This window comes from Nycticebus coucang, chromosome 15 (genome assembly GCF_027406575.1).
Source record: "Nycticebus coucang isolate mNycCou1 chromosome 15, mNycCou1.pri, whole genome shotgun sequence".
Taxonomy (NCBI): domain Eukaryota; kingdom Metazoa; phylum Chordata; class Mammalia; order Primates; family Lorisidae; genus Nycticebus; species Nycticebus coucang.
The window spans coordinates 12,859,988-12,887,969 of record NC_069794.1 but is presented as its reverse complement, the minus strand read 5'-3'; the positions used below and the strand labels follow the sequence as shown (position 1 = coordinate 12,887,969).

General features: G+C 38.9%; 2 protein-coding genes across 3 annotated transcripts in view; one reads left to right on the top strand and one right to left on the bottom strand.

Moving 5' to 3' along the window:
- Positions 1–27,982, top strand: part of UBAC2 (UBA domain containing 2) — a 176,698-nt gene that overhangs the window by 91,527 nt on the left and 57,189 nt on the right. Inside the window, exons 5-6 of one of the 2 annotated variants that reach the window (XM_053563260.1) lie at positions 18,395–18,518; positions 22,087–22,134. In XM_053563260.1, the coding sequence (XP_053419235.1) occupies positions 18,395–18,518; positions 22,087–22,134 (172 nt within the window). The remainder of the gene's footprint in view (positions 1–18,394; positions 18,519–22,086; positions 22,135–27,982) is intronic. The other variant, XM_053563261.1, reaches the window with a different exon arrangement.
- Positions 1,700–15,167, bottom strand: GPR183 (G protein-coupled receptor 183). The gene is made up of 2 exons (XM_053563259.1): positions 15,043–15,167; positions 1,700–3,111 (listed from the first exon to the last, which is right to left on the bottom strand). The coding sequence occupies exon 2, from the start codon at positions 3,080–3,082 to the stop codon at positions 2,012–2,014; it is 1,071 nt and encodes a 356-aa protein (XP_053419234.1). The 5' UTR covers positions 3,083–3,111; positions 15,043–15,167; the 3' UTR covers positions 1,700–2,011.

Genomic DNA, 27,982 nt, shown 5'->3' with positions numbered 1-27,982 from the left:
CCTCTATAAAGAAAACTATGAAATCCTCAGAAAGGAAATAGCAGAGGATATTAACAAATGGAAGAACATACCATGCTCATGGATGGGAAGAATCAACATTGTTAAAATGTCTATACTTCCCAAAGCAATCTACCTATTCAATGCCATTCCTATCAAAGTACCTACATCGTACTTTCAAGATTTGGAAAAAATGATTCTGCGTTTTGTATGGAACCGGAAAAATCCCCGTATAGCTAAGGCAGCTCTTAGTAACACAAATAAAGCTGGGGGCATCAGCATACCAGATTTTAGTCTGTACTACAAAGCCATAGTGGTCAAGACAGCATGGTACTGGCACAAAAACAGAGACATAGACACTTGGAATCGAATTGAACACCAAGAAATGAAACTAACATCTTACAACCACCTAATCTTTGATAAACCAAACAAGAACTTACCTTGGGGGAAAGACTCCCTATTCAATAAATGGTGTTGGGAGAACTGGATGTCTACATGTAAAAGACTGAAACTGGACCCACACCTTTCCCCACTCACAAAAATTGATTCAAGATGGATAAAGGACTTAAATTTAAGGCATGAAACAATAAAAATCCTCAAAGAAAGCATAGGAAAAACACTGGAAGATATTGGCCTGGGGGAAGACTTCATGAAGAAGACTGCCATGGCAATTGCAACAACAACAAAAATAAACAAATGGGACTTCACTAAACTGAAAAGCTTCTGTACAGCTAAGGACACAATAACCAAAGCAAAGAGACAACCTACACAATGGGAAAGGATATTTGCATATTTTCAATCAGACAAAAGCTTGATAACCAGGATCTATAGAGAACTCAAATTAATCCACATGAAAAAAGCCAACAATCCCTTATATCAATGGGCAAGAGACATGAATAGAACTTTCTCTAAAGACGACAGATGAATGGCTAACAAACACATGAAAAAATGTTCATCATCTCTATATATTAGAGAAATCCAAATCAAAACAACCCTGAGATATCATCTAACCCCAGTGAGAATGGCCCACATCACAAAATCTCAAAACTGCAGGTGCTGGCGTGGATGTGGAGAGAAGGGAACACTTTTACACTGCTGGTGGGACTGCAAACTAGTACAACCTTTCTGGAAGGAAGTATGGAGAAACCTCAAAGCACTCAACCTAGACCTCCCATTCGATCCTGCAATCCCATTACTGGGCATCTACCCAGAAGGAAAGAAATCCTTTTATCATAAGGACACTTGTACTAGACTGTTTATTGCAGCTCAATTTACAATCGCCAAAATGTGGAAACAGCCTAAATGCCCACCAACCCAGGAATGGATTAACAAGCTGTGGTATATGTATACCATGGAATACTATTCAGCCATTAAAAAAAATGGAGACTTTACATCCTTCGTATTAACCTGGATGGAAGTGGAAGACATTATTCTTAGTAAAGCATCACAAAAATGGAGAAGCATGAATCCTATGTACTCAATCTTGATATGAGGACAATTAATGACAATTAATGTTATGGGGGGGAAGCAGTAAGAGGGATGGAGGGAGGAGGGTGGGGCCTTAGTGTGTGTCACACTTTATGGGGGCAAGACATGATTGCAAGAGGGACTTTACCTAACAATTGCAATCAGTGTAACTGGCTTATTGTACCCTCAATGAATCCCCAACAATAAAAAAAAAAAAAAAAAAAAAAAGAAATATGTTACAATATTAACATTTTTACACTGGCAATGTACAATCTAATCAGTCTTTGTTCTTTTGCTGAACGATTAGCAGGAAGTAGTTTTTATTAAAATAAAAATTTTCTTTTTACACTGAGCATTATTAAAGTAGCCTCCCTTTGACATGTTATTTCACTTACAAATAGAACTTTGCTTTATGTTATTCCAAGTTGGAGGTGGGAAAGTGCCTAATGAAAGAGATTTAAAAAGATCTTAATTCAAGTTGAACAATCTTTACCTGCAGAGTTTTTCATACAGTTTACTTTGCCATGACTCCAAGGTATAATCCTTTTTACTTTCCATTTAAAGACTTGGAATGTATCATCATCTGCGTTTCGGTCCTTTCACGTGAGTTTTCTTCGGGGGCTGACTTCACAGCACTGGAAACTGATACACTGACTTGACGCTTCAGCATCTTCATAATCTTTCTCTTATACCCTTTACATGCAAAGAAATATATAAAAGGGTCCATGCAGCAATTGAAGTTCATCAGGCATACTGTAAAGTGCAGAGAAATCTGGAAGGAATATCTTTGGCTACATATCACATCAGGAAAATAAAGCTTTTTAATCATGTGTTGAATAATTGCAACATGGTATGGTGTGAAACAGAGAACAAACACAACAATGATAAAAATAATTGTGTTGAGAGCCTTTTTGTTTATACCAGATTTCTCAGATAGCGGGTTTTGTTTGGCAGTTTTAAAGAGTTTGCAGCAGATTTGAGAATAGCAGATGAGAATGATGATGAGCGGAATCACGTATCCTATGAAACATGCTCCAAGCAGAATCCAGGGAAGTGATTCTGTTCCTTCAAAGTTTGGATATTCCATGCATGTAATCCGTTCGGCCTCCTGCTTTGACATAGGGTTGATAAGGAGTGGGAGTGTCTGAGCAAATACTAGAATCCAGACAAATACGCACACACCTTTTGCATACTCAATCCTTTTCATCTTGTTGTAACGTAGAGGGTGTACCACGGCAAAGAAGCGGTCAACACTCAGGCAGGTCATAAAGTTCACACCTGCATATGTGTTGATGTAAAACAGTAGAGCAGTTATCCTGCACAAAGCATCACCGATTCTCCAGTCAAAGCCCATGGCATAGTAGGCTATCCGCGTAGGCAAAGCGGTAGTAAAAAGTATATCAGAAATCACCAAATTTGTTGAATAGAGGGTCGTAGAGTTGATTTTTTTCCTGTTTTGAACGATGACAACCAAGGCCAACAAGTTTCCTACGAGCCCAATGACAAAGACAAGGCTGTAATGCAGAGGCATTAACACCTTGGCCGTGTTGTGGTGTGCATAGAGGTCACAGTAATCTCCCGGAGGGATCGTAGACGGCATAGTTAGATTGTCAGCCATTTTAAATCCACTGGTGATGGTCAAGGTCTCTAGAAAAAACCAAAAGCGTTATTTAATTAAAAGCATATTTTTTCAGTTTCACTGCCTATCAGTTAAAAAGAAAAAAACAAAAAGCACATTTAACTCAGAGCAATATAAAGTATCTCTCATATATATATATATATGTTATGTGTATTTTTTTAATAAGATTGATAAATTTTTTTAAAAGTCTGTGATATACACTGTGGTTATGTATGTGATAGCAGGAGAAATAGAGTATGAAAGGGATGGTTTTACTGTCACAATTTGGTGGTTTTGGCAAAGCCCTGGCAAAGGAAGTAGTACCATCTAAATAGGGCAATTGTATTTTTGTGAAAAAGGAATGTACTCACTTTTTAGGCAGAAAGTCCCCTTTTATGACTCACTATCTGGTAAAGAATAAAATCATATAAAGCACCTCACTTTAAATTGAATTTCAGTTGGACTTTTTTTTTTTTTTTTGCCAAAACCATATCACTGCCAGGAAATGAAAACAGTCATACATTTATGTAGTGAAATATGAACTTACCACAGTGATCTGATTTATGTTAACCTAAAAATATGAGAAATAGGCTTAGGCCATGTTAGGAACTGAAAGTTATGTTTTCTTTTAGAAAAGAGAAGATGACAACCAGGACAACCATGACTAAAATAACAAAAGAATAAAAAAGAAAATGAGTGAGAAAAAGCCTTAAGCCACCCCCAGGCAAACTTTTAAATTTCTAAAGTCCACAGGTACTGCATGGATGCTCACAATTTATATTCCTACATTTGCACATGGCAGTAAGCATGGCATTTTATGTCCCTTTTCATGTCAATGTAATCTATGTATTTGTCATGTGTAGATCGTATGTAGACATTTGACGGATGTTCTATTCCAGTGTGCTAATGCATAAGTTGCTCAGCTGCTGCCTTCGCAAACAGTTGGATTCCTTCTGATTTATTCCTTGTTATGGATAATGTTAAGACAGAAATTTCAAGTACTAAGTTGAAAAAATGGAAAACTGCAATAAAGCTCCATATATGAAGGTGAACTTTGATAAAAAGCAGGAAGAATACGAAATCCTGTGTGGTTATTTCTAGAAGAAAAATAATTTCTCTCATAGAACTGTACATAAATCTCATCTGGAAGACACCAAAATTAAGGGAAACTTTCAACATATGTAGGTATGCTGCTGCTGTATATAGGGAAAAAGACTTTCTCTACCCTGACAAAAAGCACTGTCTACAAATCTACTTCTCTAGCTGATGTTTTAAACGAATTGGGTGTCTAACATCATTCTAATGACCAGTGGGTGCGGTCTCTAAGGTTATGAGGGAATTGTGCTTCTGTTAGAGGTGTGCATCATGTACAGTGTTGAGAGGTTAGTCATTACAGTGTAGAAATACAACATAAAGCAAAAGACAGCAGAGATGGGAACAGAGCATTTTATTACCCAAGAGAAGACCAGAAAAAACAGGCTCTGGTTTACATTTTTTTTAAGTGATAGGGTCTCTGTTGCTCAGGCTGGAGTGCAGTGGTGCTCATAGATCTCTGCAGCACCGAACTCTGCAGCTCAAGTGCTCCTCCCACCTCAGCCTCCCAAGCAGCTGGCCTGCACTAGCTAAGACTACAGGTATCTGCCACAACACCCAGCTAATTTTTCTTTTAATCTTTTTTTCTTTCTTTTTTTTTTTTTAAAGACAGAGTCTCATTTTGTCACCTTGGGTAGAGTGCTGTGGCATCATAGCTCACAGCAATCTCAAAGTCTTGAGCTAAAGCATTCCTCTTGCTTTAGCTTCCTGAGTAGCTGGGGGACTACAGGTACCCGCTGCAATGCCTGGTTTTGTTTTTAGAGACAGGGTCTTGTTCCTGCTCATGTTAGTGTTGAACTCCTGAGCTCAAGCAGTCCACCCACCTCGGCCTCCCCGAGTGCTAGGATTACAGGCATGAACCACCTCTCCTGTCCTTTTTTAAATCTTTTATAGAGATGAGGTCTTAACTCTGTTGCCCAAGCTGGTCCTGAACAGTTTAGGTTTTTTACAAATCCAACTGTGTGTTGCTTAAATATAACTCAAACTGGTTCAGAAAGGTTGAAAAGAAAAGACATAGGAAAACACATACCAGGCAAATCTCAATAAAAAGAGTAACAATACTGACATAAGAAAAAAAAGAATCCAAGGCAAATTCAACATTAATCGGAATAAAGGGGTCCCTGTAAAGAATGCAAAAATGACCATAAAATATACATGTAACAACAAAACTTGACAAAATTTGAAAGAGAAACTGGCAAATACATACCATAATGGGAGAGCTAATAAGTTTCTGTTAGAATACGCCAGATAAGTAGATTAAAGGCATAGAGGATTTGCCCATCATGATTTGAAAGCTAACAGAATTTGTGCTGAAGGCATATGTGCGTATCTGCAAATTTGACCACATTCTGGGTAGTCCCAGAACATTCAGAAAATCATTATTTAGCAGACCACATTGCCTTACAGTGCAGTGAAATTAGAAATCAGTGATAAAAAGATAAAGGATTAATTTGGAAACTAAAAAATATGTTTATAATGGGCGGCTCCTGTGGCTCAGTGAGTAGGGCTCCGGCCCCATATGCCGAGGGTGGCGGGTTCAAACCCAGCCCTGGCCAAACTACAACAAAAAAATAAAAATAGCCAGGCGTTGTGGCGGGCGCCTGTAGTCCCAGCTGCTTGGGAGGCTGAGGCAAGAGAATCGTGTAAGCCCAAGAGTTAGAGGTTGCTGTGAGCCGTGTGACACCACAGCACTCTACTCGAGGGCCGCACAGTGAAACTCTTGTCTCTACAAAAAAAAAAATATATATATGTTTATAAGAAACTCATGAATTAAGAAATCACAGTGGAGGGCGGTGCCTGTGGCTCAGTCAGTAGGGCGCCAGCCCCATATACCAAGGGTGGCGGGTTCAAACCCAACCCCGGCCAAACTGCAACAACAACAACAACAAAATAGCCAGGCGTTGTGGCGGGCGCCTGTAGTCCCAGCTACTCGGGAGGCTGAGGCAGAGAATCGCGTAAGCCCAAGAGTTAGAGGTTGCTGTGAGCCGTGTGACCCCACGGCACTACCGAGGGCCATAAAGTGAGACTCTGTCTCTACAAAAAAAAAAAAAAAAAAAAAAAATCACAGTGGAAATTTTGACACTCTTAGCACTAATGACAAAAATACTGCCAGCCAAAACTGTAGGATACAGCTTAGGCTTTAATCTGAAATAGATGCAAAGCCTTGAATACATTTGTTAAAAAAAAAAAGAGAAGTAGAAAAATTTTTTCCATTTAGTTGTGAAAGGTTTTATATGAGAAGCAACTTTTCAGGAAATAAGACTAGACACCAGGGAGAGGAGGAAATTGCAGGCAAGGATTACAGCTTAGGTTCAGGTGTCAAGAAACTCTTTCATTAATTTTTTTCTAATTTCTGCAAATATGGGTTTTTTCCTGAAAATACCAAATACATGTTTTGAGAAGTGTTTTAAAATAGTTTTGTGGGAATTTCCTTTAAAATACATTTCAAAAAGTTAAAAAAACTTCACTGTGGTGTCCGAAAATCTTTCATCTGAACAATTAGTATTGGAGGGATTAGGAAAATAATACGATGTGGGACTCAGAGAAGGCGCCATTGCTCGCCAGTCTGTAATGCCCGTCTAGCTGCTTCACTGAATGAGATAGAACTTCCAGTAGAGCCAGAAATTGCCAGGATTTCAGAACAATTTACGTTTAAGAATGTTAACACAGTGTTAACTATTACAAACAATTCCCGTATCTCATTAGGGGATTGGTTAAATTTTTTATGACTTACCCATACAGTGGAATTTAATGCAGCCACCAAAAATGGAAAAATAGGTGTATATTCCATGGTAGGGAATTATGTTTAGTGAGGACAGCAAATTATAGAACTTGCCACTTTGGGGGGAGATAAAGCAAATGCACCTTTACACATACACAGAAAGATATGCCAAAACGTCATATGTACAAGTAATTTGGGGACATTATTCATTGATCCTACATTTTTTCCCCCAGACAGAGTCTCATTCTATCACCAGTCTAGAGTGTAGTAGCGTCATCATAACACACTGCAACCTCAAACTCTTGGGCTCAAGCCATCCTCCTGCCTTAGCCTCCCAGAGTGCTAGGATTACAGGTGTGAGCCACTATGCCTGACCTATCCTAAATTTTTAATACTGACCATAAATTGACTGAAATGAATAAATAGGTAAAAAAATTTTTAAATCTGTGGGAAATTTTTAATTCAGCTCTTCTTGTGAAAACTTTGTCATCTAAGATACTTTTCAAACTTGCTGTTCAGTGTTCTTAAATCAGATTTATGCATTAATTTAGTGGGTGCTTACCTTTAAATCGTATAGAAATCTTACAGCAGCCCAAGCATTGCTGTCTCTTACCTACTTTGCAGGAAACTGATGGTTTGAGAGGTGAAAGGTTATGCTGGATCTGCTCCTCTGTTCTATCCTTTGCAGGAGCAGCTGTTTCTTGCTGCCCTTGAAGCACTGAGGGTTTGAGGTTTCAAAGTGATCTAGGCTTTCAGGGCAATTCCTTCTTGTAAATACAGACAGCACAGGCACAACATGGCCCACCTGCTCCAGAGCAGAGGGACAACTCCTCCTAAGGGCAGGGAGTGCCCACTGCCAGGAGAGTTGCCTTCCCAAATGGGAAGGAAGCCACCTGTGTCCACTCCTTGTAGAGCCCTGAAGGGAGGCCCATGGAGGAGCCCTCTTACCACCATGCTGGAGTTGGCCAAAGAAGGGGCACTTGTAGAATGTGGGCATGTAACTAGGGTGGCCCCAGAGGTGAGCTTAGGTAAACGAAGCTTGGTTGTTTTGAAGTATGCTTATGATGTTTAGTAACCTCTCAAAGGTTGATTCCACTGGGTAACTCTAGTATGTCACTTTACCTCTTGCTTATATCTGTCCAGTATTGTTAATGCTATAATGTTGTAATGCAGTGGTTCTCAACCTTCCTAATGCCTCAAACCTTTAATACAGTTCCTGTAGGTTGCAACCTGTAAGTTGAGAACCACTGTTCTAATGCTATAGTTTTAGCCAATTTTATGATCTCCAAATTTAGGGGAAAATCCTTTCATATACTTGACTATTGTTATTTCATTCTTACATCAGCCACTCTCAATTTGTAAGAATCTTCCTCAGAGAGATTACTTTATACTTCCTATAATCATCTTATGAATTACCTTCCTGAAACTTAAATCAACTCCATTCTTTCATGCCCAAAAAGTTGTTTTTAATGCCTCCATGTGCTAGATAGATCCTGAGAATACTGAAATAATACCTTTTTCTATTAGAGGGTTTAGAACTGAAGGGTGAAAGCAGAATGTTGGGAATGTGCTGTTATCTAAGGAAGTATTATCTCAAGATTCTTTGCTGTGTTACTTCTCAGACTTACCAGTATTCTGCTAGCTCTTTGCATTGCAGTATATCTGTTTCAGCCTTTAGATTATATATTCCTCTTTTAATCATTTTTTAGATGTAACTTTAAATTCTTGAAAATATTTTAAGTACTTTTTTTTAATTATTAGTTGGCAGCAGCTTCTGACATGTTATTTAGGATATATATATACACACACATACACAGAGTTAAACTTGAAAATACTATCACTTGTCACTTATCACCCAAAGAAAAGCCCAAAGAAGTGTTTGTTCCACATCTTTTTTCCTTAGAACACTAATATCAGAATTATAACCATTTTTTTAAGACAGGGTCTCACTCTGTTGCCCAGGCTAGAGTGCCATGGCATCAGCTTAGCTCACAGCAACCTCAAACTATTGGGTCCAAGTGATCCTCTTGCCTCAGCCTCCCAAGTAGGTGGGACTACACATGTGTTCCGGCTAAGGAATTATAACTTTCTAATGAAGAGGGATTCAAGGTCCCTAAACTGTCCTCCTTACTGTGCACAAGGTTAGGAGTCAGGATGGTGGCCTTTGCCCTGAGAGCACAGATAGTAGCTGGGCTACGTGAAGCGTGGGTCTTTATTTGGCTTCCACCTGAGAAACAGGCTCTGTTCTTGCTGGAAATTAACCACTGACAGCGTCCCTGAAAGCCGGCTATGCCATTCTCTTGTTCTTACTGGTAAACGAAAGAGGCAATCCCATTTTGTCTCTTAACACAGTTTGATCCTTTTAATATCACTGTTATCCTAACATTACTTATAAGTTTCTTCCTCAGCAAAATATCTTCCAAAATATCTTTTACTTATTTTTTTGGAAGTGGGCCTGTGTGTGTTTTTCTCTACAATTTATTTCATTGTTAATAGAGTTGCTAACATTTCTTGAGATACTATCACCTCATTTTTGCATAACCGGACATGTTGACATGAACTGACAGGTTCTTTCTTGCCACAAAAGGAAAAGAATAAAACGTGTCTAAAAACCTCATTTATTGATATTTAAGAAAATTGGCTAATCTCTGATGTAATTTTTACTCTGGAAATATTTACCCTCGACACCAACTTGGAGGCATCCGTGATTTCTTTTTTCTGCCACAGGGCACATATACCTTCTGTGATCTAAATTTACTTGCTTGGATAATTAAAGTATTTTCTTAGCTTTTGTTCACGGCAAAAACATCACGGAGCCTTCACCATATTCAAGGACTTAGTTGGTGCTAGAGCAACAGCATTTGGGTTTTGCTTTAGGATTCCTAAAATGTCACATTTACCTCAAAAACTTATTTTTACAATCATCAACACCTACATGAAAAGGGGGTAACCTTCTAGGAATTCTGTTTAAATTCAAGCTTTAGCAGTGAGTTGACCAAGTCAGATGTTGCCAAAGTGATACCGCTTGGAGGAGACTTCTGTAAGGTTGATACGCCCTTGACTCAGTTTACACAGGGAAGGTGACCCGAGTCACAGTGCCCACAGTCAGTGCACCAAAGAGGAACTCCAAAGAGCACACTTCAGAAACAACAGAGCTACCAAGAAATTGCTGGAATAGAAAAAAATAAAATCATTGGGAAAAGAGGGTGAAGATGAAGACTCAGGGCTAACTGGAGTAACAGGTCCTGGTTCTACTGAAGAAATGAGCACAGAAGTATCAGGACTGTACGCTGAGGCTGTTTTTAGTTTTCTTGAGAACAAACATGCTCCATGGAAGGAAGGAAGCATTCTTTATTTCTTCTGTTTACCTAGTTTTAATAAGTATTTATTAATTATTTGAAAAAGCCTCTTAATCTTATTCAAACAAGGACATCTGAGTTTAGTCCAGTGTCACACATGCTGGGTCCTAGCACTTAACCAATGATGTTCTCACCTCCTTTTAGCTGAACAGCTGTCTACCTGTGTCCTTTGCCTGTAAAGTGGATAGGTGGGAAATGTTGATTCCTGGCTGTGGTGCTGTGGCCAGCACTGTCACAGCCTCCTGGCACTTCATTGCCCCTTCTAGCACACTGCTAACCGACTACCTTAATAGTACCTGCCCCTGTAATCTTGTTAAGTGCTTCTTTTACATTGTAAGATGATTTTTCCATGGCCAGCTTTGAGTCTGAAACTGATAGTTCTATTTCCATGATTGATTTTTCAGAAGGATCAAGGCAATGTTCCCTATGTCCTTGCAAAAAATGACACATAACAGAGTGATGATATTCAGAGTAGAGACAAGACCGTAGTCAGTCTGTTTGGGGGGACCGCCTCTCCCTCCTGGGAGCTCACTTTCTCTGGCCCATGGAAGTATGGCAAACCAAGGGGACCAGTGGGTGGCCTTCCCAAGGGAGTGACCTGGCTGCTGCTTCCCTTGTCATAGCCCAGTTCAGGCCATCTCACAGTATGTCTACAGAAAGCCATTTATAGAACAAAGCACAAAGACTTTTTAAAGGCAGAACAGAACAGTATTTACCAGTCTGCAGGTTACTCTTTGTGCCTCATGTGGTGTCCTGAGCCCAGTGGGCACTCCATGAGGACCAGCTTCATTCAGCTTAACAGGCACATCCGTTGGAAATGAGGGAAGATGGAAGGTGCCTGAGCGTGGGTTCGTTAGCTGAACACTCACTTGTGCATGTGGGTTCCACGTATTTCAGCTATTTTTCTTTAATCTTTCACTGATCATTTATTCCTTAAATAGCTTTTGGTGGCTTTAATACTGACCAGGCAGGTAGAAATTATCGAAGATGAAATAATATTTAGGAAGCTGTAAGAAGCTAAAGAATCTCACTGTAGTACTCATTTCAGTGTGAAAAAGATATGCTGTGTTTCCATGTGGTGTGATTTTAGGATCGCATACCTGGGCTAACTAACTGCATGCTGTGGAAGGCTTTGGAACGAAGCTCTGTGTCTTCATGATATTTCTTTTCTGGGTACCAAATGTTTCTAGAAACAGTATGTCCCTTTTCACCTTTAAGTTCAAGGGAATTTGATGTTTTGTTTTTTGTTTTCTATTACCTCATAGAAATTAGGTAGGAGTTAAATAGCCTTAATTTATGCATAAACTGGATTCCAGATGGATTTGGTCATTTGCTCAGGGTCTCCCTGAGGTGGCCAAGGCAGGGGTCATGAAGGTGTCTGGGACTGTGTGTTTTCCCTCACCCGTTCCATGCAGTCCGCTAGCGGTGCCTGTACCTCAGCTTCCAGCCCCACGCGTCTGTGTCTGCCCCTCTGCCTACCTGTGTGCTGTCCTTGCTTCTCTGCCTGCCTTAGCCACCTATCACTCTGGAGCCACCGAAGCTACCTCTCTCCGTGGGGCCACGGAACCATGGGCAGACCACAAGCACTGCTCCTTGACCCACAAGTTCCTGTTCTTTGTGACTGAGCTCCACTCCCTCCTCAGCCGACTAACTGTCCCGCTTCCCTCTGATTAGGCTCTGGCTCTAGCCATATTGAATTACTCACGGTCTGTGCGTGTCCTGTATTCCCGCCCAGCCCTGTGCCAATGACATCTTCCCTCTGTCGGGTGCCCCTTCCCCCATCCTGTGCTCTCTGCTCCTACCTTCCTTCAAGACTGAGTTCCAAGTGTCCTGGTAGCTTTCTTGATGCCTGTATCCTGCACCCACACCCTGAAAGGCAGTGTGGGGCATCCTAGCTGGCATACTAGGTATTAGTGTCTATGGTGTTGGTCTTTTTTCTGTCTCCCTCTGAAGTGCTCTGAGTGGGGCCTATGCAGTGTTAATTTCTTCTATCTCGAGCTGACTTATGGTTAATATTCAATAAATCCCCATTAGTTAAAGCATAGCAAAGCCTCAGCTTTCTTGATCCTCAGTGAAAGATTCTTTATTAAACTAGGTAAGCATTTAATAAATAATAATAACCAATATGCTAAGCACAGACCCTGCTCTGGGCACTGCTCTGAGCTCATTACATGTTATTCACTCATCATATCCTCACCAAACATTCCTAAGTCCATTTGCAGATGGTGAAACTGAGGCATGGAGCCCTTAAGTGAGCAGTCCAAGGGAATAGCTTCAGTTGCCAGCATTCAAACCCAGGCAGAAATCACATTCAGTATAATACATGTTATTCCTGGTTCCTATTTCCAACATGATCTGGCATTATGGGTAGAACACCAATAAAATGGGAAGACTTCTCAAAACTTCAACACATACTAACTCATATAGGTCTGAACAAGGCAGAAGAGGAGGTCTGGGAAGGGACGCAGATATGTTGATTTATAAACCAATTCAGATTTTACTATTCTTAACAATGTTTTAATAGAAAACAATTTACACTGAAATTTCAATTGAAAAAGATGGTAAATACTCAGAATAACTTTTATGTTATTAATTTGTTTCCTCTCCCCCAAATGTTAAGGGGGTGCAAATGTCTTTGTTACATGGATACCTTGTATAATGCTTAAATCAGGGGGTTTGGTGTGCCCATCACTAGAATAGCGTTCATTACATCCATGTATTTAGTTTTAGATTACTTTTTAGGTATTTGCAGATATTTAAAAAAATATTTTTATTTCTTTCTTTGGGCTTCCAAAATGCCACAAGAATCTGTGTAACTGCCACAGTTTTCAGAGGGTTCTTATATTGATGCCCAATATTTTACAGACTTCTTGGGAAGCTGATAAACTACCCAGACTGGAGGATACTTCATGTCCTCAGCACATGCCACATTCCAGAGCCTTTTAACAACTCCAGCAGCCCTTAACCTAGTAGAGAGAAAAGTGTTTCTTGTAAACTCCTTTATTAGGTGGTAAGCTGTTTTGTAAATGTAAACTTAAGGATGATGACTTTATCTCCTTCCACATTTTGTCCCATACGGCAGTGGTTCTCAACCTTCCTAATGCCGCAGCCCTTTAATACAGTTCCTGTGGGTCATGACCCCCAGGTTGAGAACCGCTGCCATAGAGTGTTGCAGAACCAACCCATAATAGCTATGTAGTAAATACTTATAGAATAGATAAACGAATGATGGTCATGGTACTAATAAGCTCTAGGAAGCCAAATGAAAGCAACTTATACAAGGAATTATCACCACATAAAACACAAGCGTGTGAGTGAGAACACTTTGTGGAGTAGTATGCACTTTGCAGTTTGAAGTCCAAAAAGTATGATGAAGCCCCAGAGAGAAATGCACTAAAAGACTAACAAATATGGAGCCCTGGTAAGCCCAGGTAGATGTGTGATCATTCATAGACTCAGTCTTCATGTAAAATACTCTGTAAAATAAAGATCTACAAATAAGTTCAAGAAAAATAATTCTCGCAGAAATGATAGGGCAAAGAAACTTTGCCTGTTGGACTCATCCTTAGGTCATTTAATAGGCAGAGGGACAGGAGAAAAATGATCGTTTTGTTAGCACTTACTATGAGAGGCAGTGTTATAGGGATGTGGCAGTCTTATTATTCCCCATTTTACAAATGAAGCAGCTGAAGCCAGAGACACTAGTTACCTTGTAGGAGGACACACAGCTAGTAAACAATGGAGCCTGGGTTTGAGCCTGATTCCAGAGCCCTTGCTTTTACCCATTCCAATAAATATTGTAGTGTGACACCAAAAGAAACCCTTACCAAAACAAACAAAAATTGAAACATGCAAGAAGCTCATACCCTCCCTCAGTAGAAGACTCTTCACAGCTTATATTTTGCCAAGAGTTTTTATTTCCTCTGTGCCCAGCCTGGATGTAAACATTGGCAAATCACTGCATGTAATTGTGATTTTTTTTTTCCAGGCAGTTCTAGAAAAATGCATGTAGATATGTTTAGCCCTACTGATCATCAAATAACTATAAACCAAACAAAAGAGATTTTTTTCACTAACCTAATAAATAGTTTATATTTAGATTTAAAACATCCATGTTGACCGAGAGACAGTAAAGCCCAGACTTCTACTATTTGCTGGTAAGAGGGTAAATTGGTAAAATGTTTTTGTAAACCAAAAGTCCCATTTTATATTTAAGGCTTTAAAATATATGCCCTTTGCCCTAGGAACTTTGCTAGCAAGATTCTATCCTGCGAAATAATCTTAAATATAGAAAAGACATTGTGTACATAGATACATGATCATATATTAAAATGTAAGGACTCTTTTATTTTAAATTGTACTGAATAACTTGCTAAATTTTTTATATAATACATTTAAGTGCAGGAATACTCCATTTTTAAATAACTCTTCTTTTTTCTTCATATTAAAGTATCCTGCAATATTGTTAATATTTGCTGATTTACACTTGATAACTATTTTTTTGGCATTGCAAGTTCACACAGAAGTACGCAGAGTAAACCCTGGTTTTTGGCAAAGATGTTTCTGACACAACCAATTGCTTTCACCTCGCTTAATAAAAGCTAATCAGAACTGCCAGTCACCAGAAAATGTAAACTATTATTATTAACATAATTTTTGTTTGAAATTGTTAGTAGTTGGTTGTTAAATAGATTCTTTTCCTTTACCTTTTACTTAAAAACTTGGGCTTTCAAAGTGTTTCTGAACTCAAAAGAATTTGTCGAAAAAGCTGAATATCTGGTACTTACATTTCAGTGAGTTTTTCAGTTCTCTCTGTAGTAGCTGTCAGTGTTTGCCCAAACTGAAGTAAGTTAACTGTGGCATGTTGTTTTAAGAGAGACTGTGCAGACGTCCTTTTATGGTGGTGACTTTCTTTTTCTGTCACCCTGTGACTGAGCATATAATGATCAGTTAGCCTCATGTACGTGTGTGTACTTTTTAAAAATGGGAAGTGAAATTTTTTTGATAGTGTTTTTTTTTTTAAAAAAAAACAACTACCCGAAAGTCCCGTGGAATTTATGAATTATTGATTTCTGTGGAACTTCATAAACTTTTCTGTAAATATTTAAGAATCAAAAAATTCTTTGAAAGAAACTAAAGCAATAAATTTTAACCCCAAAAAAGTATCAGAGTTACTGATGATTTTACATTGACATTCTGTGTAAAAGTATGGGTTTTAAAATGTTTTAAGGGGAAATAAATGGTCAACTTTGACAGTTCTAACTACCTGGAAACTTAGTATCAGGGAGTAGTTCACCCATACTTTTATCTTATCAGCGGCTCCTGAGAAAGAAACAGGTTTCCGTGGTGTGGAGGAGAATGACACTTTTCGGCATGTGGTCTGGATTAGTCGTTTTCACGCAAAAGGCTGGCTGAATCAGTGACTGGGTGGACACATGAGTAACAATGAAAGAGTCAAAGGGGGGCAGCTTCTGGTGTGCCAGATGAAGGAGACCTCCGCTGCCACCTTATAGTGCCAGTTCACTCCATTGAAAAAGACATGTAATAAGACCGTCAAAATGCAATTTATTTGTAGACTAAATTTCTAGAAATAATAGCGCTTAGACCAAGAGAGGTGATGTCTACATTTACCCAGGACTGATGCTGGCCATTCCCCATCAGTTCTGGGTGCTGCTGTGTTTTATGAAAGGCAAAGATGACAGAGATTGTGTCTGCATGTCTAAGGAGTGATGGGAATAGGAATAGTCAGGCTTTGTGGGGAGGTGATCGTTACTCTCGTGAATTCAGAAACTCTCACAGGAAAGGGTTTAAATTGCTGTATCAGTCTTCCTAACTCCAGAGAGTAGGGCCAGTAAAAGGAAGTTACTGGATATAGCTTTCAGATCCAAAGGTGAGGGTACTTCCCAAAAGCTGGATCATTTTAAACAATGGAAATGTTTTTTCTTAATTATGTGCTGTATAAACTGATGATTTTTAGGGATGATGTTGACAGAATTAAATTCCTTGGTGGGAATTTGTAACACTGTGACCTTGGAGGTCCTTCTACCCCAGGAGTCTATAAAAATAGTTGAGTGGTTTTAGCCCTCCAGTGGTGCCATTACTTTCTTCCAGCCTCTGTAGTGCTCAGAGTCCACAGAGGAGCATTGTCGGACAGAAGGGAGAGTAACTCAACTGGATTCTTTGGGCCTCCACTTCGGTGACTGTGAAAGGAAGGCGTTGAACACAATGATCTCAAGATCATTCTTAGTACAAAAATTCTGTGAGGCGATAATCCAGAGATTTTTATACTTAGTCGATAAACATGCTGTAATATTCCAGAACTACTTCATTTAAAACTTGGACTTGAAGAAAAGAATACTTAAATTTTTTTTTTAGTTCCTTTATTTTTATTTTTTTATTAAGTCATATACACATAGATCAAGAATACTTAAAATTTTTCAATAGTGTCTTTTGAGAAATTTTAAGTATTCTTTTCCTTTTCTATAAAAGAGGTGAAAGGGACATTTTCAACCTGAACTGAGTCTGTTTTTCCTTTGTTGTGTCCATTACACCCATGACCATGTACATGTAATAGGTGCTCAGTAAATATTTGTGATTTTAGGTAAAGGATGAGTGAATTCTTTATAAACTGTTTCCTTCCTTTCTATACTTCTAATCTCATCTGCTTACACCGGAGATGGCTTCTAGAAGTTAGTTATTCACAATAGGAAAAAGATCAAACTGCATTATTGTTGGCAATTTGAAGAACAGATGTTTTCATAAAATAAGGAAAAGAGAAAAACTGGTCAGTGACTAATAACATTATGGTATTTTATGAAGTCTGTATATATAAATAGCAGTGGAAAATTTCTACAGAACAATCTATATAATTCTGGTCTGAAATATGTGCTTTTGTATTATGCATACATGTGGTCTAGTATTTAGTCATCGTTTAAAATTATATAGTGATTCATAACTTTTAAGGAATTTTTAACTTCTTCTATTGGTGTATGTGATGTAAACTGTGGTCATTAAAATTCGTATCAATCTGTTTTTACCTTACATTGAAATATAACCTCAAACCAGAACTCTGCATCACGTTATTTAATTACAGCAACACTATGCTTTATTGCCAAATATCAACAGAACTATGACTTAAGTACCTCAAAGGGTATGTTCTGTGGAGAAAGCTCCAGTGCAATTGGCTAGCCCTGATAGGATTTTATTATCACCAAGAAAACAACAGGCCATATTTTGGGCATGCATATAAAACTGTCTGTGTTTCTTGGTTTTTGTTTCTTTTGAAAAAGGGTTTCACCCTGTTGCCCAGGATGGAGTGTAGTGGTGTCATCCTAGCTCACTGCAACCTCAAACTCATGGTCTCAAATGATCCTCCTGCCTCAGCCCCCTCAGTAGCCTGGGACTGTAGGTACCCACCATCATGCTCAGCTAATTTTTCTTTTTGGGTGGGGGGGCTCACTCTTGCTCAGATTGGTATCATTTCACTTCATTTTCTCAGTTGAAGTCGTAGAAGGAGTTGAGGTGGTATAGGGAGAACCTAGAGCAGTGGGTCTCAATCTTCCTAAGGCCGCAATGTTACAAAGGGGTCGCGACCCACAGGTTGAGAACTGCTGACCTAGAGCAAGATCAGATATAAGGGAACCCTGGAGAGGGCAGGAGGGTGGTGAGAGTCCAGCAGCTAGGGACAAAGCTGCAAGACAGGGAGGGATGAAGGGAGGGAGGCCGAAGCTGAGCAGTGGTGGTACTCTGGGGACAGGTCCCTGGCAAGGCCTGAGGTGAGGCTTTCGGATTTGACATTGAAGAATTTTAATGCTTGTTGCTTTTGGTTTGTTTAGTCTCTTTTATTAGCGTTTTAGTCATAAGTGGGAAGAAAATGTTACACCTGCTTTAAATTTCCTCACAACGCCTCACAACTAATTAACAGATGCTGAACCACTCTGCAGTGGTTTGGGAGGGTAAACAATGATGGCTTGCATAAAGTGTTTTATGTAAGTACAAATTATTCTGGCATGTTTGGAAACCAACTTGTGTGTCAAAGACCACCAAGCTTTCAGACTGAAGTAAAATTATAAGCAATGTTACTTCATTGGTACTTTAAATTCGCTGTGATAGTGATTTGTTTTTTATTTGTTTGCATAGCCTGGCACCTGTGTTTGCTCTGTTTGTACCATTTTACTGCTCCATACCGAGAGTCCAGGTGGCACAAATTCTGGGCCCGTTGTCCATCACAAACAAGACATTGATTTATATATTGGGACTACAGGTACAGTATGCGTTTTTCTGTTCACATTTCTTTAACCAGATCTTTTTTTTTTTTGTCTTTTTCTCATTTGATCTCCTTAAAAACAATGTTTTTTTTTTTTTTTTCCTATAAGTCTGGCTCATGATCTGTATCAAATGTTCAAAGGAAATGTTACAGAACAAAAGCATCGAGGTATAGAAGGTACTAGAACACTTTTTCAGTCTTTAGAAATCTGATAAGAGCTTTCACTACAATTTGTATCAGTGGAAAAGATTTTCAAGTCATTGTACAATTGCTTGTAAGTATTTTTTAAAAATCATAGTATGAAATGGAAACAAATGAGAATAGAAAAGGTAGAAGGTGGAAAATCAACATGAAATTTATTTATTGAATATAATGTCACAAATAAAGCTCTGGAGAAGAAGCTGAGCATTCTTTACCAGCCTGAGCTTTGGGGTTTTCAAGTTGGAAAGCTTTTCCATCTTAGTCAAGTTTATCTAATCAAGATTATTTCTGTGTCTGTGTAGACTGGATGGCAGTGTCACCGTTTGTTAAATAGTTTGCTGTGAAGTCCATTAGAGTATATACCCTCCGACTTAAATTTGTAAAGATTATCTTTACCAATATTCAGTCTTCAATCAATAGTCAATTGATTGCCCACTGCTGGGGTCCAGGCCCAGTGGTAGAAGACACGCAGGATTTTCAGTTTTCTTTTTGTACTGCTTGCCGCTTTTCTTTTACTCTCACAGCTTTTGATGTAGTTTTATTCTACGGTTTCCTGTGGTACCATGTGTAGCCTGGCCTTTTGATCCACTGATTAATACTCATAACATTCCTTATCCCACGCGTATCAAACCGGATACTAGTGTCGCTTCAACATGCCCTCCCCCTCCCCTTTTAACCTTTCGAATTTCCTCTCACTGTCCCAGTCTGCTGTCATGTGCTATCAGTGGCTCATCTCAGGTGGGCATTTCCGTACTACTTTTATGACTGTTCCTCATGAAATCTGTTTATTCTTCAATTTGTCAACCCCCATGTCATTATATGCCTTCTTAGCCTCCCTAATATTTAGAATAGCCAAACAGCCCATTTCTTTACTTCTTTATTATGATTTGGATTACAGAAGCCAATTTAACTTTTTAAAATGATTACATTAGAGACAATGTGGGATGGTGGGACTGTACCCTGGATCTGGCTTAGGGAAACTCAAGTTCTAATCCTAGTATGGCTCCCGCTGGCCTGAGAATTGGGTCAAGTCGTGGAACCCCTCTGAGCCTCCTGTTCACTATGGTTCCTTCCAACTCTAAAGTTAGGTAGACTCTTTGCAAATGAAAAGCATTGTTTTATTAATTATAAAACACTTGTTTTTTTGAGATGGTGAATGTATGGTGTTTTGTGTGTGTTTTTTTTTAGGTTTTTATTTTTTGGCATAGAGCAAAATTAGTATGTTTGATTTCTTGAAGAAAAGAGATTGTAGTCTGACGGAGTGGCACAGCATAGCCTCTACCATAGAAGCCTTCATACTCAGTGCTATTCCAGCAGTATAATATATATAAGGCTCACAGTGGAAGTGTCCTTTTAGCCCTGCCAAAGGCAGAATGCAGATGCAACTACCACAGATATTTTTTCAAAATAATAAAAATTTCTAATATTTTCATAATATTTCCAATGACTCTGAGGTAGAAAGTGACATCAGAAAGTACAGGTGAAGATGCCTTGTTGGCCTCTTGAAAAATCAAATCCTCAGCATGAAGGCGTCCAGGGTTCTTACTGCCTGTCCAGTATTAACTCCGACCCCTGCCCAGCTTGAAGCAAGTGTGACAGCTACTTATTCCTAAAGTGCATCATCTTCCTGCCCACCCCCCAACTCCTCTGGGCCTTCCCCGTGTTTCTATGTTTTCTCTCTCCCTACCACAATTACTTGAAGCCAATGACATTGTTGAATGAATGAGTTAATGACTTTAATCATAATCAGAAGACCCAAAATAGTTAAAAGAGTCATTTATGTATCAAATGGCTTGAGAGCCAGTTCTGTCATGCCCTGTGCTAGGGGCTGTGGAGGAGGAAATGAAGTATGAGACAGGGCACCTGTCCCCAGGGAGCCCAGTGTTGAGAAAGCAAACACATGCTGTCAGACAGAAGCAGACACAGTTGGGACCAAACAGGATAAAATGAAGGGCATAATAGTCCAGAGGGAATCATTTCTTTTACTGACAAAATGCTATGTTCTTCTTACTTGTGTACGAGAGGTAATAGGGTGGGGAGCATGGGCCGCGGAGCCGGACTGCCTGGGCACACTCCCAGCCCCAGCACCTACTAGCTGTTGGCCTGGAGCAGATTATTTACCCGCCCCCTTTTTCTCTTGGCAAATCAGTGTGTCCAGCATATGAAAAGCCTCGAGAGTAATGCTGGGCACATAGAAAGTGGTAGTTTATTATTATTGTTATTTGTATGAGACAACTATAGCAAAATATTTTTTTGCTAGTAATATATGCAGTTATCCTTGTAATTATGAGTCATTTACACTAAACAAACAAGGTCAGAGAGTCCCAGTTAAAGTGGCAGCTGGTGCTCATCTCTAGGTGAGCTAGGACTAGAGAGCAAAGCTCGCCAGCCTCTTTATTATCTGTACATCATCAGCTCTTGCTCTCTGTGTCTGTCTGCTTTCTGTGTATCCTTGGTAAGTGTGCAGAACGTTGAGATTTTCATCTAGCACAGTGTCTGCAGTGAATCCGGGCCCTCCTGCCTGCATGTCCTGCTTCTTCTCTGCTAACGGAAGTGCTTACGCTCCCAATCTGAAGTTCCGAAGATAAGCAGGCCACCAATCATTTTTCCTTCATGGACACTTTGAAATGCCTTTATGGTTTGGGGGAGGAGGTGTTGGTTTGGGTTTTGTTTTGTTTTGTTGTTTTGGGGGGACTTTGTTTTTTACCCTGAATATGACTCAGACCTCATTGATTTGGAAAAAAAGGAAAAGATTTTATGAAACCTAAATTGAATTACTGTTGCAATTAACTTTTGTTATTGTTACTTAGTTTGCTCTTCTTGGGTGAACTAGAATGAGAATATCAACACTTAAGAAGGGTAGCACTGGACACCCGGGACCAGTTGGCGTCACGGAGTACTTCCCATCTAAATTTAGAGTAACAAGGATAAGAAAGCAAAATGAGAAAATTATGTAAATAAATAGCACACCTAACACCAACCATGTGGTGATGACCACATAGTTCGTTAATTCTAATAACTTTTTATATATAGTATTTTATGATACTTCAAGTCAATTAATGCTCATTTATAAATAAAAATATGTTTGAATTTCACTTTTTTTTTCTTTACATGGTGTGGGCCAAGACCAACCAATCTGTTTTAAGCTATAGGAAGTCTGAGGTGTTGATTAAAAAATAATGATGATGATGATATGTCTTTCCTTTTAAATAACAATGATATTTATTAATTTCACTTGCTTATCTATAACATGACATATGTAGTTAATACTTAATTGGTTATGACTGTAGTTATATAAAAATAAGTGTGCTGTGATAGCAGTTGAATTTCATTTTTAGTTGCCTTTTTTTTTTTTCTTTTATAGCTTTTCACCTCTGGTTCCTACATCTGGATTGTAGCCATAAGTGGACTTGTAAGTGTGATTCCTCCTTGTTCCCATTTCCCTCTCTTTTTTGAAAAAAGTCATATTTAGATTGTGGGTCACATTCAGGTGTCTCCAACATTCTTTTAACCACATCAGGTCTGGTTCAAGGCTACTTCCTTAGCGATTAAAAAGGACCAATCACATGGAAAGTTGAGATGGTGGAGACCAGTTTGTCTCAGTTTTTAAGGTAATTTTGATGAAAGTTTTAGCTGAGTTTTTGTTGTGTTTAAATGACATTAGTAGTCTAATTCATAGTAAGGAAGAATGATGGAAAATGAAGAAGTTGGACTTAATAAAAATAAGCGGATGTTCTGCTTGTTTTCTAAAGAGACAATGTCATGCAAGGGGAAAAATGAGGCAAACTGGAAAGTCAGGTGGATTGGAGACAGAAGGGCATGAACCAAAGCATTTGGGGTGTCCTCATTCTGTGCTGGAATTATTTCATCTTGCTCATGTTCATGCTCTTTTCTTCATTCCTGACTTAAATTTGAATCTCCAGATTTAGAAAAATAAATTGATAGCTAGTGTATACAGTTTTAATTTCTTCTTTTTTTTTGAGGCAGAGTCTCACTTTGTCACCTTTGGTGGAGTGCCATGGCATCACAGCTCAAAGCAACCTCAAACTCTTGGGCTTAAGCAATTCTCTTGCCTCAGCCTCTGAAGTAGCTGGGGCTATAGGTGCCCACCACAATGCTCAGCTAGTTTTAGAGATGAGGTCTCACTTTGGCTCAGGCTGGTCTTGAACCTATGAGCTCAGGCAATCCACCTATCTTGGCCTCCCAAGTGCTAGGATTATAGGCATGAGCCACTGTGCTTGGCCCCAGTTTTAATTCTTCTTGGAAAAGACTTAAGAAAATTATAGAATGGATTCATATTAATATGTGTAACATTCAAGCATAGGCTCTGGAAACAACTAAGCATTCCATTGCAGACATTTTAAGTAAGTTGTCATTATTTATTCTTATTTCTTAGGTGAATGAATGGTATTTTAGACCAGTGTGTCATCCTTTAAGCCTGCTTACCTCTCTCCTTCCTTTAAGTGATGTATTTTATTTCATTCTTTTCATGTAGGACTTGAGCCTTCATTCCCCACAGCTGGTGTGCTTCTAGCTAAGTGGTTCTGGGCTTAAAGTCACTTTGCCTTCCCCTCCCTAAATATTTTCTCATGTACCCAAATACCTGATTTGCTTCAGGACCACAGAGCCTTCAAAGCACCTGGCCATCTATCTGGTATTTTCAAGACTTGTGGTGGCTCAGGGACATCCTGGGGTCAAACTGACTCCATAGGGCACAATTGCCAGGGACGCCCTGATCTCCACTTGAACTGCCAGTTTGACTAATGGTGACTTAAACCTGCCTGAGGACAACAAATAGAGAGCTCATTGCTTAGATAATGACAGCTGCATGAAGATGTACTGTCTTCCATGGTATATTTTGTTTCACTTAGCAATGTTGGTTTTGAGTCCTTTTTTGAATATTTTCGTAAAGCATTCAGATATTGACGTATTTTATTGTATACTATTTCATTGTGTTAGTTTACTATTCATTTGCTCTCAATAGTCATATCCTTCTTTAGTAGCTCATTATGTGATTATGTGACTCATTTGTTTTAAAACATTCCATTTCTTTCTTGATTCTGTTTTTAGACTCTTGGTTTTAAATTAAGTGCTTACTGTCACCTCAGCAGGTTTCATTTCATGGCATTCAATGCTCTAGAATTGAGGGTGGCATTTTTCATCTCTTTGTAGCTTTTTAAAATTTAAAATGTACATGTTATGTTCATAGTCTTTTTTTTTTTAGTACACATGGTTAGCAGATGATAAGGTGCCTATTTTAACGTTTTAAAAGGAATCAGAAGTTCAAATCCCTTGTTTCAGAAGAGTGAATAGAACTGCACTGTGTTTGGAGTATAGTTCCAATGTGATTTAGCGTTTTAATAAACATCTCTGTGCCAGTTGAATTTTTCACCCTTTTGTAGTATTGATTCAGTCAAAGTTACTGAACTCCTATCATGATTGAAGTTTGATAACTCTTCATATTAATCTTGTTCTAACTGGATGACACTAACTTGTTTATTTTTAAATGATTGCTATCAGGGATAATTATAGCCAGTCTTCCTACTTGCTATACCATAAACGTTAGTGCTTGTTTTGAACTTAGATTTTAAAAATCTGGTTTTTTATTATGAAATATTTAGTATGGTATGGTATACTTTAGGATGACTGTAAAGGATAATATCAAAATTATTTGTGAATAATACACACCACTGACTATAGGACCCAAGTCTTGAGAATCACAGAGCCGTAGTTTGCCTATTCCAGATGTCTCTTGCGCAACATGACTTCTCTTCCCGTAGAGATCAAATCACTTCCCTTTTTTTGATTTTTATGCTAAATTAAATAAAATATTAAAAATATAAAATAAAATTTTTAGCTATCTAAAGGGAATACATGGATGGTTATTCAGCGTGTTGGGGGAATGTTACAAAATCTGTTGATGAAATTTCATCTTTAGCATTGAAACCAGTATTTCACCTAAGGAATTTTATGTCAATATGCCAATTAACTTTTTTTTTTTTTTAAGAGAAAGTGCTGTTTTTACAAAGATAACTTGTGTGAGACACAGTCATTTGTTATCTGCCATCCTAGAAGTTTTAGTATCAAAAACGTCACTCATGCTGTTCTGGAAAGCTGCCGACTTTGAACTGCATTTATTAGTTACTAGTTGATTTACTTTGGTTAAGCTAGGTTTTATCTCTTTTTGTCTCTCATTCTTGCATAATTACAGACATCTCTGAATATGTAACTTTAAAATATCCCACTGAGTAAAAGAAGAGGTTGATAAATTTCATCAATGCAATATTTTACTAGATATGAGCCCACTTTCTGTCTTCAGTGATATCACAGAAAAAATGAGGACTAAGTTACTTTCCTCATTGAGGGAAAACATAATTCTCAGCTTACCAAGAGCAATAAGTTAGCTTGCCTATGACAACTGTCACTCTAAAGTCGGGTTTTGTGATCCAGCAGAGTCTAGCTGCTGCCCAGTAAAAGTAAGGGACATTCAGTTGTACTTAAAGATTACTTTGAAATTACTCACATGTATTGATAAATGTTACTGTGTTGCTTTGTCTCTCCTTTGACAGCTCTGTTTTTAACATAAACATTTAATATTTCAAAAATGGTTTTTTCATGAAAAGTTGTAATTGGAAAGCTTGGTTATTATAGCCAAGTGAAATATTTCAGTTTAGGCGGATAGTTCAAAAGTGTTAATAAATGCCTGCTTCCATCGTATTAACACCACTGTGCTCAGATGTACTTAATATCTGACGAGAGACCTTCGAAAACTAAAGCCACTCTTTATTCACAACTCCACCATTCTTATTACATATTAGCACTATTCTTTCTTTTCTTCAAAGAGGATTGCTTGCTTATTGAACTTTATTTAAATTCTTTGTGTGTACGTGTGTGTGTGTAGCTCTGCAGAGAGCCGTTGAGGCATCTATATTCCAGTACTTCTTCATTTTCTGCAGTTTTATGAACCATAATGAGTCATTACCACTGGGATGTGCCCTGATTCTGAGGTCTCAGGCCTGCTCTGATTTGGGTGTGATTAAAATAGAAAGAGCCTGCATTTCCCATTTTCTTCTTTTCCACTTCACACATTTATCATTACTTGGTCCTCTTTTAAGCTGTTTGAGAGTGAATTAAGAGGCCTGTATTTCTCAGGCTCCAAGCTTCTTCCTTCAACATAGCCCTTCACTGTACCCTGTACCTGTTTCCTGCGAATGTTACTTGTTCCATACCATGTATCAGACTATGATTATCTTGTAATCAGACAACCTTGGTGTGAAAAAGAAAATCTGTTCCACCTAATAATAAGATTAGAACTTAGATTGACAACCAGTTATTTGGGACTTTGAATGTGGTCTGAGTTTAGATTGTTTTCTGTAAGCAGCAGGATCTTCAGTGCTTTTTGAGCAAAAACACTTTGTGATGGTTCAAGATTACAGAAGTCTTATGAGGGTTTGTAAATCATAAAAAGGGAGGAGTATATATGTGAAGCTTAGTAAATGTGGAATGTAAATGTCTTAGCACAGTAACTAAGAAAATGCCAGGAAGGCTATGTTAACCAGTGTGATGAAAATGTGTCAAACGGTCTATAAAACCAGTGTATGGTGCCCCATGATCACATTAATGTACACAGCTATGATTTAATTAAAAAAAAAAAAGAAAGAAAAAAGGAGGAGTCAGGACAGCATGTTTGTAGGCTGTGATTTGCCTTTCTTCCCCCCCTTTCCCCTGGTAGTTTTTAAAGACAAGAGAAAAAAAATCAGTGTCTTAAAGTAACTGTGAAGAAGTGGAAATAGCATAACCCACAGTGGAAGTGTGAACTCTGTGGAGGAATTTTTGAGGCCCTGCTCCGGTGAATGACCCTGGGCCTGGGTCTCCTTGCCTCCCTTGCTTGTGCACCTCTTTCTTCTCTCTTCCTTTTTTTGCTGTTTATCCTTTCCCCCTTAAATTTCTTTTCCAGATTGACCAAAGAGGGGTACAAAGGAGCAGATCAGATAATCCATATGATGCTTAAAGCATTCAGTGACATTTTAGTGATTGAGGTTGTTTTCTAGCTGTTCATTGAAAAGGATGACAGGACAGGCGTGGTAGCTCATGCCTGTAATCCTAGCACTCTGAGAGGCCTAGGCAGGTTCAAGACCAGCCTGAGCCAGAGTGAGACCCCCATCTCTAAAAGTAGCCAGGTACCGTGGCAGCCGCCTATAGTCCCAGCTCCTCGGAAGGCTGAAGCAAGAGAATCACTTAAGCCCAGGCAGGGGTCCTCAAACTTTTTAAAGAGGGGGCCAGTTCACTGTCCCTCAGACTGTTGGAGGGCCAGACTATAGTTTTAAAAAAAAAACTATTAACAAATTCCTATGCACACTGCACATATCTTACTTTGAAGTAAAAAAACAAAATGGGAACAAATACAATCACACCGCCTCATGTGGCCTGCGGGCCGTAGTTTGAGGACCCCTGCGAGTTTGAGGTTGCTGCGAGCTATCACTCCACAGTGCTCTACTGAGGACGACAAAATGAGATTGTCTCAAAGGAAAAGAAAAAGAGGACAGACGCTACAAAGAAAAATCCAGACTGGCTAAAGCCAAGAGGCCAGTGGGACTTGGGAAAGGACCACATGTAGATGCAGAAGGACGACGTGTTTACCCTTATATGATTAAAATAGTAGGTGTGCTGCCAGCACTGAATTGAGTGCTTGTCCATCATACATCACACACACTCACAGTCACACTCGTATCCATCCTTCCATTCCCTCCCTTTTCTCTCTCTTTCCTCCCTCCCTCTCTGTGCCACCTTCCCCCATCCTGACCTTAGGGAGCTGGGACCAACTAGAGGGAATCTTTTATATATTCTTCCTTGTTGTGACAATTGCAACTCAGTCCCAAGCTGACAAGTGATATTCTATTAGACAGGTATCACACAGGGAGGCAGTGACCAGTAGACATGTGGTTTTTAAACGTGCAGAATAAATGAAATTATGCCAATGCCTTAACGAAGCTGACAGGCAGAAGTACCTTCCTTATACAAATTATAAAAATAATTATAAAATGTTTTATTATTGCAACTTCTACTGATAGACAAAAACCTAATCTTCTTTCAAAGCCTTTCAAAATTTGGCTACCTCGCATACCAGTCTCACCCCTGTGTACCATATACTTTACCAACATTGAACATTTGACTGTTTCCAAACCTCTCCTCCATTCTCAGATTGTTTAGGACTTTCTGTGTACCAGGCATGTGGCAGTAGATTATATTATTTATTCTGA

Coding starts and splice junctions, on each gene's coding strand:
- GPR183 (XM_053563259.1), bottom strand. CDS start 3,082: ATGGCTGACAATCTAACTATGCCGTCTACGATCCCTCCGGGAGATTAC.